The sequence below is a fragment of the Rhinoderma darwinii genome, chromosome 3 (assembly GCF_050947455.1).
Source record: "Rhinoderma darwinii isolate aRhiDar2 chromosome 3, aRhiDar2.hap1, whole genome shotgun sequence".
NCBI lineage: Eukaryota > Metazoa > Chordata > Amphibia > Anura > Rhinodermatidae > Rhinoderma > Rhinoderma darwinii.
Genome location: NC_134689.1, coordinates 205,464,726 through 205,477,910, shown reverse-complemented (window position 1 = coordinate 205,477,910; position 13,185 = coordinate 205,464,726). Strand labels below are relative to the sequence as shown.

The window sequence follows — 13,185 nt, the reverse complement described above, 5'->3', positions numbered from 1 at the left end:
AGTGCGAAGTCATGTATGCAGAAGCCCCTGAGGTACCAGTACAGTTGAAACCCGCAAGAAGTGACCCCGTTTTAATAACTACACCCTTAAGGCATTCATCTAGAGGTGTAGTGAGCATTTTGACCAGAGACCTACACCCCATAAACTGTAATGTGGGTTCTCCCGGGTATGGCAATACCCTACATGTGGCTGTTATCAGCTGCCTGGGCACACAGCAGGGCTCAGAGGGGAAAGATGAGGGGGGATAAGCTGTGCGGAGTGCATCAGGGTAAGTAAAATTTGGGTAAATTATAAACCAAGGGATGTATGATAAATTTTAAAACACTCTTTCATACAGAGCTCTGGTTATTCGGGACACGTGTCACATTGATATATTGTGTCATCGCTTATCGCCCTCTTATAGCAGACTTTGCACCTCTTTTGACTTTTTCCCTTCTTGCCAGTTTGGGGAACTTCTCCTGGAAAGTGTTGCCGCCTTGGTACGATGCGTGTGGCCCCGCTTCCAGAAGTACTGGGTGCCCCCCCTTCTTGGTCCCTAAAGATTAGGTTCTTGATAATCACCTCTTCAAATTCCAGGAAAGTTCCCGTCTGGCCTGCACATCGACGTAGCACGTACGCATTGTACAATGCCATCTGTATGATGTGCACGGCCAGCTTCTTATACCACACCGCATGGCGCTGTAGGGCTTCAGGATTTTATCTTACAAGTCCATCCCTCCCATGTACCTATTGTAGTCCAGGAAGCAGTCTGGTTTGGGGGTGGCCTTTCCTTCATATATCCTAAATCTGTAGGTATACCCTGATGCACTCTCGCAGCTTATACATCTTCACGCCATACCTTGCCCTCTTACCCGGCAGGTACTCGCGGAATTGAACCCTCCCTTTAAAATGTACCAGGGACTCCTCAATAGAAATACACTTCTCGGGGGTGAATGCTTGGGAAAACCGGGCACTGGAACGGTCTAATAGGGGTCTCCGTTTATACAAACGGTCAAAACTGGGGTCATCTCGGGGTGGGCACGGCTCATTATCAGTATAATGTAAGAAGCGAAGTATTGCCTCATTTATTTATTTTTTTAGGTTCCAGTTCAGTTCTGAAGTTGCTTTGAGGGGCCCATATATTAGAAGCCCCTATCAAATACCCCATTTTAGAAACTAGACCCCTCAAAGTATTCACAACAGCATTTAGAAAGTTTATGAACCCTTTAGGTGTTTCACAGAAATTTAGAGCAAAGTAGAGGTGAAATTTACATTTTTTTTTTTGTCAGAAAATCCGCTTTATACCATTTTTTTTATAACACAAAAGGATTTATCAGAGAAACGCAACTTAATACGTATTGCCCAGATTCTGCAGTTTAGAGAAATATCCCACATGTGGCCCTAGTGCGGTAATGGACTGAAGCACCGGCCTCCGAAGCAAAGGAGCACCCAGTGGATTTTGAGGCCTCTTTTTTTATTAGGCACCATGTCCGCTTTGAAGAGGTCTTGTGTTGCCCAAATATTGGGAACCCCCCAAAAGTGACCCCAATTTTGAAACTAGACCCCTTGAGGAATCCATTGTAGTTTTCATGGGGTGCATGCGGCTTTTTGATCAGTTTTTATTCTATTTTTAGGTGGCGTGGTGACTAATAAACAGCAATCCTACTATTGTTTTTTTATTCTATTTTTTTTACAGCGTTTACCGTGCGCTATAAATGACATATTCACTTTATTCTGCGGGGCGATACGATTATGGCGATACCAGATGTTTATAGTTTTTTTTTTATGTCTTATGGCGTTTGCACAATAAAATACGTTTTGTAAACAATCATTCGCTTTTTGTGTTACCTTATTCTAAGAGCCATAACGTTTTTATTTTTCAATCAATAAAGCCGTGCGAGGACTTATTTTTTGCGTAACGAACTGTAGTTTCGATCAGTACCATTTTTCGGTACATGCGACTTTTTGATCTCTTTTTATTCCATTTTTTGGGAGATGAAGTGACCAAAGAATTGTGATTGTGGTTCGGTTTATTATTATTTTCTTTTACGGCGTTCACCGTGCGGGATAAATAACGAAATAATTTTGTAGTTCAGGCCGTTACGGACGCGGCGATACCAATTATGTATAGTTTATTTGTTTGTTTATATATTTTTATTAATAATAAATGACTGATAAGGGAAAAAGAGGGATTTTTACTTTTAATACTTTTAAAACTTTTATTTTCTTATTTTTACACATCTTTTTTTTAACTTTTTTTTTACTGTATTACTTTGTCCCACTAGGGGACCTGAGGGCAGGAGGCCCTGATCGCTATTCTAATACACTGCACTACATGCGTAGTGCAGTGTATTAGAACTGTCAGCTACTCACTGACAGCAAGCATAGTGGGTCCTGACGTTGTCAGGACCCACTAGGCTTCCGTCTATGGCATAGTTGGACGCCATTGTTTGGTGTCCGGTTGCCATAGTCACCATCGCTGGCCGCTATCGCGTAGCAGGCTGGCGATGGCAGCTTAACCCCTAAAAAGCCGCGATCTCTATAGAACGCGGCTTTTAAGGGGTTAATCAGCGGGGACACAGCGATCGGTCCCCGCTGTAGGAGCTGTGACAGCTGCTGAACAAGACAGCAGCTGTCACAGCTCCTACGGCCGTTACTCCCGAGACGTACTATTAGGTCATGGAGCGCGAACGATACAGCTGCCATGACATAATAGTACGTCCAGGAGCGGGAAGGGGTTAAATGATGAAAAATCACAATTTTTCCTTTTTTTTCTGTCTTTCCACGGCTATAAAAAAAGTAACAAAAATGTTACCTATACATATATACCACAAAAAGGAAGGACTACATGTCCCAAGAAAACAGTGCAAAATTCACATCGATACATAAAACACATACAGAGTGAGGCTGGGTTCACACGAGCATGTTACGTCCGTAATGGACGGAACGTATTTCGGCCGGAAGACCCGGACCGAACACAGTGCAGGGAGCCGGGCTCCTAGCATCATAGTTATGTACGATGCTAGGAGTCCCTGCCTCGCTGCAGGACAACTGTCCCGTACTGTTATCATGTTTTCAGTACGGGACAGTAGTTCCACGGAGAGGCAGGGACTCCTAGCATCGTACATAACTATGATGCTAGGAGCCCAGCCCCCTGCAGTGTGTTCGGTCCGGGTCTTCCGGCCGAAATACGTTCCGTCCATTACGGACGTAACATGGTCGTGTGAACCCAGCCTTATACTGCGATACATCTGTGAATAGCAAAACTGCGAAAATTTCTCTGGTCACTAAGGTTTAAAACACCTTCGGTATTAAGGGGTTACCAGTTGTTTGCGGTGTCTCTGCTGATATGCTGTGTTTGGTTTTCTCCAAACGTGGCGCTGGCCTCCGTGTCTGCCATGTACGGAAGCCTATCAGGACCAGCCTCCTGATAGACTTTCTGTCAGAGTGACAGGATGTCCCTGCCGTTCGTGATGCACACTGTCGATGACAGTGTCTGTGATAGTGCGCATCGGAAACCGGGACGTCAGCTGTCCCTGACAGCGGACACTCCACTGTTGCCGATCAGCGGGTCATTGCCGCTTATTTCGGCAATTAACCCGTTAAATGCAGAGCTCGATTGCGATCTCCGCATGTAGGGGGTTTGTAGCACATCAGCAGCCCCCATGCAATTGTGGGTGCTGCTGATACTTGTGATGGCACCCGGGGACCAGACAACGGCCTCCCGGTCTGCCATGTACGGAAGCCTATGAGGACCAGCCTCTGCCTGGTCCTCGTAGACTAAGGGCTTATTCAGACGAATGGGATATACGTCCGTGCAACGCGCAGGATTTTCACGCGCGTCGCACGGACCTATATTAGTCTATGGGGCCGTGCAGACATGTGCGTGATTTTTACTCCGCCTGAGTCCGCTGAAAAAAAGTCACGATATGTCCGTTCTTTGGCCGTTTTTCGCGCATCACGCACCCATTGAAGTCAATGGGTGCGTGAAAACCACGTATGCCACACGGAAGCACTTCCGTGCGACCAGCGTGATTCGCGCAACAGCTGTGAAAAGGATGAATGAAAACAGAAAAGCAACAAGCACCAAACGGAGTGTCATAATGATGGCGGCCTGCGCGAAAAGCACGCAGCCGCGCATCATACGGGGCTGACACGCAGCTGTCAAGTGCCTTTTGCGCAGGCAAAACGCCACGTTTTTTGCGTGCGCAAAAAGCACACGCTCGTGTGAACCCAGCCTAACTGTCATAGTGACTGTGACGTCACACTGACAGTTGGAATACATTACACTACCTAGATAGCTGCAGGTAAAAAAAGAACGTGTAAAAAGTAAAAACAAAAGTTAATAAAAATGTTTTACAAAAGTGTAAAAATAAAATATTTTTTTTTTCTTCCTATAATAAGTCTCTTATTAACCTCTTCCCGCGCTGCTCCACAATAGTACGTCCTGCAGAGGGGTTAGTTCCCGCATCCAGACGTACTATTGCGGAGTAGTTCCCGGCGCACACTGTCCTAATGGACAGTGTCCGGGAATCGGGAGGTCAGCTGTCCCTGACAGCTGACACTCCAGCCTTGCCGGTCAGCGGACCATCGCCGCTGATTTCGGCAATTAACCCCATAAATGCGGCGACGGATTGCCGTCGCCGCATTTAAGTGGTTTGAAGTACATCGGCAGTCCCCACGAAGTGATCGTGGGGGCTACCGATGCTTATCGTGGCAATCGGAGGTTAGACAATAACCTCCGGGTTGCCATGTACGGAAGCCTCGGAGGAGCACCCTCCTGCCGCTCCTCCGAGACTTCCTGTCAGTGTGACAGTCACGTCACAATGACAGTTGGAGTACATTGCACTACGTGTGTAGTGTAATGTACTCTAGCAGTGATCAAAGCTGCAAGTCTAAGTGTCCCCTAGTGGGACAAGTGAAAAAAGTAAAAAAAAGATAATAAAAATGTTTTAAAAAAGTGTAAAAATAAGTTATAAGTTATATAAACAAACACTTCATTTTTTTCCTATAATAAGTCTTTCATTATAGGAAAAAAATGAACACGTTAAAAAACAGTACACATATTTGGTATCGCCGCGTTCGTAACGACCCAATCTATAAAACTATAATGTTATTTTTACCGCACGGTGAACGCCGCTGCAAAAAATTAAATAAAAACAATGCCAGAATCACTTTTTTGGTCACCACCCATCCCAAAATATAGAATAAAAAGGTGATCAAAAAGTCATATGTACCCCAAAATAGTACCAATAAAAATTAGAACCCGTCCTGCAAAAAACAAGCCCTTACACCGCTTTTTTGACTGAAAAATAAAAAAGTTATGGCTCTCAGAATATGGTGACACAGTTTGCCATATGTATTGCCGACTGAAGCCGGAGTTCCAGGGTGAATACATCTGTGGCAGATGTGAGCATGTTGGTCACCTGGAAGCTCGTATTAGAGATCTGGAGGAGCAGAATGCAACACTGAGGAGGATAGACAATCTTGAGCTGAGCTTGCTGCTCACAGAGAATGCAGTTAGTGGGTTAGAACTGGAGGGTGAAGACATGGGTGAGCAGGATCAGGTAAGTAGCTGGGTTAATGTAGTTAGGGGCAGTAGAAAGGGGTCAAAGAAAAGGAAGGCCGATCCGGTTTCTGACATTCCAGGCAAAATTGCCAAGTTGGGTGATGATGCGTGGGTGTCAGTCTCCGAAATGGCAGCCCTAGTGGATACTGATCTCTCTAACAGCCGGGAGAACAGCCCATCTAGTAGTCGGTGGGATGGTAATGCAGGTAAGCCAAGACAATTGATAGTCGTAGGGGATTCTATAATCAGGAAGACGGATAGAATAATTTGTCGCCAAGACCACCTCAACCGAATGGTTTGCTGTCTCCCTGGTGCCAGGGTTCGGCATGTGGTGGAACGGGTGGACAAATTGCTGGGAGGGGCTGGTGATGATCCAGCTGTCGTGGTCCATGTCGGTACCAACGACAGAATAAATGGTAGGTGGAGGAGCCTTAAGAATAATTTTAAAGAACTAGGATACAAGCTGAAGGGAAGGACCTCCAAAGTAGTATTCTCAGGAATACTGCCTGTGCCATGCGCATCACAGGAAAGACAGCGGGAGCTCAGGGAGTTAAATGCATGGCTGAAGTCTTGGTGTAGAGGAGAAGGATTTGGGTTCCTAGAGCACTGGGCTGATTTTTCATTGGGGTACAAACTGTATTCTGCAGATGATTTGCACCTAAATGGAAGGGGGTCCGCTGTGCTGGGGGAGAGAATTCTAGCTGCGGTGGCGGAGTATTTAAACTAGGGCTGAGGAGGGAGGTCAATGTAGAAAAAAAGGGGTAGCCAGGTTAGAGAGGGGTCAGACTATATTGGTGGGGGGAGAAACAGAATGTGGGGAGAGGACTAGACAACAAGATAAGGAGATCCTTTCGTTACAAAACATCAGTGTAAATAAAAAGGCCCGATTTAATGTCAAATCACATTTCTGATAATAAAAGTGAAAAACTGACAGGCAAGTTAAAGTGTATGTTCACAAATGCCAGAAGTCTAGCAAGCAAAATGGGGGAGCTGGAGGCCTTGATACTGGAAGAAAATATAGATATAGTTGGTGTTGCTGAAACATGGCTGGACTCTTCACATGACTGGGCTGTAAATCTACAGGGTTTTACACTTTTTCGGAAAGACAGGACAAATAGGAAAGGCGGTGGTGTATGTCTGTATGTGAGAAGTGATATGAAGGCGAGTGTGAAAGAGACAATAGTGGGTGAAGACTGTGAGAAGGTTGAAACATTGTGGGTGGAACTAGAAAGGGAGGTAAACACTGAAAAAATTACTTTTGGTGTAATCTATAGACCCCCCAATATAACTGAGTAGATAGAAGTTCAGCTATATAAACAGATGGAGCGGGCTGCACAGGCGGGTACTGTAGTGATAATGGGAGATTTTAATTTCCGGGATATTAATTGGTGTCATGGTTCGGCTTCAACTGCAAAGGGGAGACATTTCCTCAACCGGTTGCAGGAAAATTTTATGGGCCAGTTTGTGGAAGACCCGACTAGAGGTGAAGCTCTGTTGGATCTGGTAGAGCGACTTTTTCTCCTTTATCCCTTGTGAAAATGAAAAAATCAACATTTTAGTGGACAAAAATGTTTATATTTATTTTCACGGCCTAATTCTACTAAATTCTACAAAAAACCTGTGTGGTATAAACCCTTGAAAAATTCCTTGAGGGGTGTAGTTTCCCAAATGGGGTCACTTTTGCAGTGTTTCCACTGTTTTGTTCCCTCCAGGGCGTTGCAATCGCGACATGGCACTAAAAACCAACCCAGCAAAATCTGCGCTCCAAAATCCAAATGGCGCTCCCTCCCTTCTGAGCCCTGCTGTGTGTCCAAACATCAGTTTATTACCACATATGGGGTATTTCCGTAATCAGGAGAAGGTGCTTTACAAATGTTGGGGTGCATTTTCTTCTTTATTCCTTGTAAATATTACAAATTTCTATGTTTTTTCATAAAAAAAAGTAGATTTTCATTTTCACAGATGAAGGCCCCATGCACACGAACGTAAAAACGCCTGTAATTACGGGCCCTAAGACTTCTATTGGCCACGGGTACCTTCCCGTATGCTTACGGGAAGGTGCCCGTGCCGTTGAAAAATATAGAACATGTCCTATTTCAGGCCGTATTTACGGCACGGGCAGGCCCAGAGACTTCTATGGGGCTCCCGTAATTTCGGGTGACTGTGTGTGCACCCGTAATTACGGGAGCGTTGCTAGGCGACGTCAGGAGATGGTCACTGTCCAGGTTGCTGAAAGAGTTAAACGATCCGCAGTAACTCTTTCAGCACCCTAGACAGTGACTTCCGATCACAATATAGATCAACGTGTAAAAAAAATAGAAGTTCATACTTACCCAGAACTCCCTGCTTCTTCCTCCAGTCCGGCCTCCCAGGATGACGTTTCAGCCCATGTGACCGCTGCAGCCAATCACAGGCTTCAGCGGTCACATGGATTGCCGTGTCATCCGGGGAGGTCGGGCTGGATGTCGAAAGAGGGACGCGTCACCAAGACAACGGCCGGGTAAGTATGAATTTCTTTTACTTTTACTACGGAAAGGGCTGCCCCTTCTCTTTATCCTGCACTGATAGAGAGAAGGGGCTGCCGATTAGTGCAGTGCAATTTTGCAGCGAAAACGTTCCCGTAAATACGGGTGGAATACTGGTGACACCGGACCTGTATTTACGGGAACAGGTCCGTAAATACTGGTGCAATACTAGTCGAATACGTGTGATCAAGGACCCGTATTTACACCTGTATTTACGGGAGGAAAAAAATACGTTTGTGTGCATGAGGCCCTGTGGGGTCAAAGTGCTAACTATACCCCTAGATAAATTCCTTGAGGGGTCTAGTTTCCAAAATGGGGTCACTTTTGGGGAGTTTCCACTGTAGGTGCTCTTTTTTGCTTCTGAGGCCGGTGTTTAGGTCCATTAGGGCACTAGGGCCACATGTGGGATATTCCTAAAAACTGCAGGACCTGGGCAATAAATATTGAGTTGCGTTTCTCTGGTGAAACCTTCTGTAATTTTTTTTTTACAAATTAGTTCCGGCAAAAAAAAAAGACATTTGTTAATTTCCCCTCTACTTTGCTTTATTTCCTGTGAAACGCCTAATGGGTTAAGAAACTTTCTGAATGCTGTTTTGAATACTTTGAGGGGTGCATTTTTTTAAAATGGGGTGATTTATTGTGGGATTTTAATATATAAGGCCCTCAAATCCACTTCAGAACTAAACTGGTCCCTGTAAAAATAGCCTTTTGAAATTTTCTTGAAAATGTGAGAAATTGCTGCTAAAGTTCTAAGCCTTGTAACGTCCTATAAAAATAGGTCGTTCAAAAAAACGAAGCAAATATAAAGTAAACATATGGGAAATGGTAACTAGTGACTATTTTGTGTGGTATTACTATCTGTTTTACAAGCAGATACATTTAAATTTAGAAAAATGCACATTTTTGCATATTTTCTATACATTTTGGTGTTTTTCACAAACAAATATTGAATTTATCGAGCAAATTTTTCCACTATCATAAAGTACAATATGTCATGAGAAAACAATCTCATAATCGCTTGGATCGGTAAAAGCATTCCGGAGTTATTACCACATAAAGTGACACATGTCAGATTTTAAAAAAATCGGCTGTGCCACAAGGCCAAAACAGGCTGCGTCCTGAAGGGGTTAAGAGGGTAATAGGTAGTAAAGAGTAAGTCTCTTCTTTCTAAAAAGAACATGGCAGCATAGTTTATAAACTGATGACAGAGCCTCTTTAAGTGCCCTATCTCCTACATAATCTGATCGGTGCTGTAATGTAGATAACTGTGGTTAACTGGGCGTTGTAAAGAGAAGTGTATGACGCTGACCAATTAACGTCATACACTTCTCTTCATTCATGTTTAGCTGTACTTGCAGCACTGCGTGATCTCGCTGTCACCTACTCCCACAGTAACTTTACCGAAGTTTCTTGAGAGTGAATAGACATCGCCTCCAGCCAGGATGCGATGCCTATTCCCACTCCCGACACTTCGGTAAAGTTTCTGTTGGACTTACTCACAGCACAGCGTGATCTCGCGAGATCACGCTGTGCTGTGAGCAATGTTCCCTCTAAGTCTTGGCAGCTCCTGAGCGGGGCAGTTAGGGAGCAGGGCAAGTCTCTATCAATGGTGGGTGATCTGATGACCAAAAGTAATACCCCCAGTAAACGCTAATATAGCGACTAAATAAGAGAATAAGATAACTTACTTTAAATTAGTTTTAAATAACTTTTTTAAATACTATAATATTACAAGTACAGCAGTAAAATAGACCGTTATAAACACCAATTATAGGCATCAATGAAGGAATCATTCATTACACCACTGCCCCTATAGATAGCGCCGCACAGACTGCCTGTAGATAGCGACGCACACACCCCCTGTAGATAGCGACGCACACACCCCCTGTAGATAGCGACGCACACACCCCCTGTAGATAGTGCCACAGACCCCCTGTAGAGAGCGCCACACAGCCCCTGTACATAGCGACACACAGCCCCTCCTGTAGATAGCTTCACCCCCCTGTAGATAGTATCACACACAGCCCCTGCAGATGGCGCCACACGCAGACCCCTCCTATAGATAGAGCCACAGCCCCCCTGTAGATATTGCCACACAGACCCCCTCTTCCCCTTGTGTATATAATGCTACACAGCCCCGCTCCCCCTGTATATAGCGCTACACAGCAATCCCCCCCCCGTGTATATAGTGCTACACCGTTCCTTAAAAAAATAAGATTGTACTTACCTTGCCCTGTTCCAGCGACAGACGGAGCGCTACACTGCCTCTCCGCCGGAACGCACGTACAAGTGAATGTGGTTATCGTTAGCACCGGAGCCCCTTCCGGGGCTAGCGACGCCACTGCATCCGCCCGTGACAGTGCGCAGGCTTTAAAGTTTAGTGAGCGGGCGGATCGTGGAAGGTGCATGGCCGCGCACCTTATAGGGAACACTGGCTGTGAGTACAGCTGAACATGAATGACAGCACAGCGTAATCTGTGCTGTAAGTCCCACAGAAACGTTACCGAAGTGTCGGGAATGTGAATAGACATCACATCCTGGCTGGAGGCAATGTCTATTCACTCTCCAGCCACTTCAGTAACGTTAATGTGGGAGTAAGTGACAGCACAGCGTGATCTCGCGAGATCACGCTGTGCTGGGAGTACAGCTAAACATGAATGAAGAGAAGTGTCCTTAAAACCCGTGCCATAGACTATTTACGGCGCGGGTTTTAACTTGCTGCCCGAGTTATCGGGCAGCTGAATGTCGGGTCTCCGGCTGTCAGTGACTGCCGGGAACCCTGAGGAGAAGATAGAAGCAGCTTTTGCTGCTTCTGTCTTCTCCGATCTCTTTTACACAGCGCTCTATGAACGCTATGTATAGGAATAGAGGCAGCGGCGCTGTCCCTATTGCTCCCGGTGTTCATGTGACTGGTCACATGATCGCCGTGTGCCGTTACTGACAGACTGCTGCTGGGTCTTACTAGACCCAGCACAGCCCTATTAGTCACAATCGTCACTATGAGGGCTGATTTCCCCTGTAAGTGGGGCTGCTGTGCAACTCCAGTTACAGTGGAAAAACATGGTGTAAGAGAAAGAAAAAAAATATATAAAGTTCCCCAAAGGTCTTTTTTGACCTTTAAGGGACAGACCACAGTAATAAAAAAATAAAATAAAATTAAAGTGCAAAAAAAATGAATAATAAATACGCATAAAATACCCACCCCAAAAAAGCACCCCCCCCCCCTGCCAATCATTGTCGTAACGTCCTGGTCTATTTTAGGATAAAACTATGTTATTGCCCAAAAAAATAGCTGAAAAGTAAAAAAGCTTATTTTTTTTACTATTGTTTTCAAACTTTAAGCCTAAAAATTCTAAAGTAGCAAAAAGGATATGTATAAAAATGATAAAAAAAAGAAACCCGTATTGTCTACGGAAAAAACATGGCAAAAATCACGTCGCTAGCCCAACAAATAAAAAAGTTATAGCCATTAAATTAACGTGTGCTAAAAATGGCTAAACGGTGTCTGGTCCTGAAGGCTCAAAATAGCCCCGTCCTGAACTGGTTAAATAAAATAATTTGTCGTCCTGTAGTTCATCTTAGGTTGTATTTACCTCATTTTAAGCCCTTCTAAAGGACCAGATATATTTTGTATTATCTCGTGAAAACCATAGAATAGAGGGTGTACTTTGTTTTTCCCTTGATTTTATGCCTATACATTTTTGCTAATTATATAAAAGATGTGAGTGTCGAATGCAGAACAATGTTAACCATTGCAGACGAGATGGGACGCCACCTTGACCTTTGTCCAATCCAATCCTCACCGCAGATCTTTAGCAGTGAATTGGGACTATAGTATATGTAAGATTGCTGCCAATTAGACTAATCCAACCATTATGTGCACATTGGCCGCGTGTAATTATTAGGAGAGCTGCTCTAGACAATCTAGTAATCACTATGGAGTACAACTACTGCCTGATTGGACCATCGCTGCGCCCATTTTCCTGAACATCACCAGCATGGGGTCATAATGAATGTGAAATCGCATTACCAGAATATCTCCACATGGGTCTCTCTATAGCTGTGATTTATATTCTGCACGCCTGACCTGTTTCTTCTCTTGAATCTTATCCAGGCACACGTCTGTGTTTTCAGAAAGGACGCAAGAAAGTATGGCAGAATGTTGAAGACTTTTCCAAAAGTGTACGCTGTAGATCTGAGCACGGTGCCAATGCTGGTTCCCAGAAGGTAGATTTCTTCATACAATATAGTTGTAGAACTCAATCGGGTTTTTACATATTCACCCATATACTGTTTTATGTTTATTTGACCGTAAAAATTCAGTTTTATTTCATGTGGAGCCTTTATGATAAAGCAGAAACATCAATACAGGGTGAGCTGCCTATCCATTATCCTGATATTTGTAATATTCAGCGCTATGGAGTTAAGAAGCAAACTTGTGGCTTGTGTATAATAAGCCCGGTTGTGTGCTCGCGGTGTATAAATGTATGTGTGGCTGTGTATGTGGCCCAGTAAGAGCTGCTTTAACCATAGATCAAACGGGACACCTGAAATGGGCCCCCCGGCAGCATCACCATTTTCAGCTGGATTTGCATCCTCTGGACGGCGAACACCCAGAGACGGGAGAGCAGCATTGTTGGTCATCTTCCCCCGTGTATGTGTCCCCTGTTAGCCCATGTGTCCTTCACCTTCATTGGTTGTCTGTCTTCCTTCTTCCCTTTTGTGTCGGTCTGGCCGTTCTCTCCCCTGTAGTTTTTTGTTCAGCTGCATGTGGTTTGTTGCAGTGCCACTGATCCATTTTGTAGTGTTTCTGTTTGTCCGGTAAACCGTTTCCCCAGTGAGCATGTGCAGCACAGATCCGGCCATTTTCACTAAAGACCTTGGAGCAGTATGAATATACTTCACTAAAGGCACTTTTACACGGACAGATCGGCTGAACGAATGCCGTTCCTGATCATCACCCTGTGTAACCAGGGCAGCGATCAAATATGGGAGCACGGCCCGTAAAATACGAAAAATCGGACATGCTCCATAATTCCCGGCACAGTTCTACGGCACGAACACCTATCCATAGCGATACGGAAATGTGTCCGCGGCCAATAGAACTGAATG

At 44.7% G+C, this 13,185-nt stretch overlaps 1 protein-coding gene across 3 annotated transcripts in view; it reads left to right on the top strand.

The window, feature by feature from the left end:
* Positions 1–13,185, top strand: part of HBP1 (HMG-box transcription factor 1) — a 61,240-nt gene that overhangs the window by 35,900 nt on the left and 12,155 nt on the right. For all 3 annotated transcript variants that reach the window (XM_075857273.1, XM_075857274.1, XM_075857275.1), the window contains exon 6: positions 12,188–12,300. In XM_075857273.1, coding sequence (XP_075713388.1) covers positions 12,188–12,300 — 113 coding nt within the window. The remainder of the gene's footprint in view (positions 1–12,187; positions 12,301–13,185) is intronic.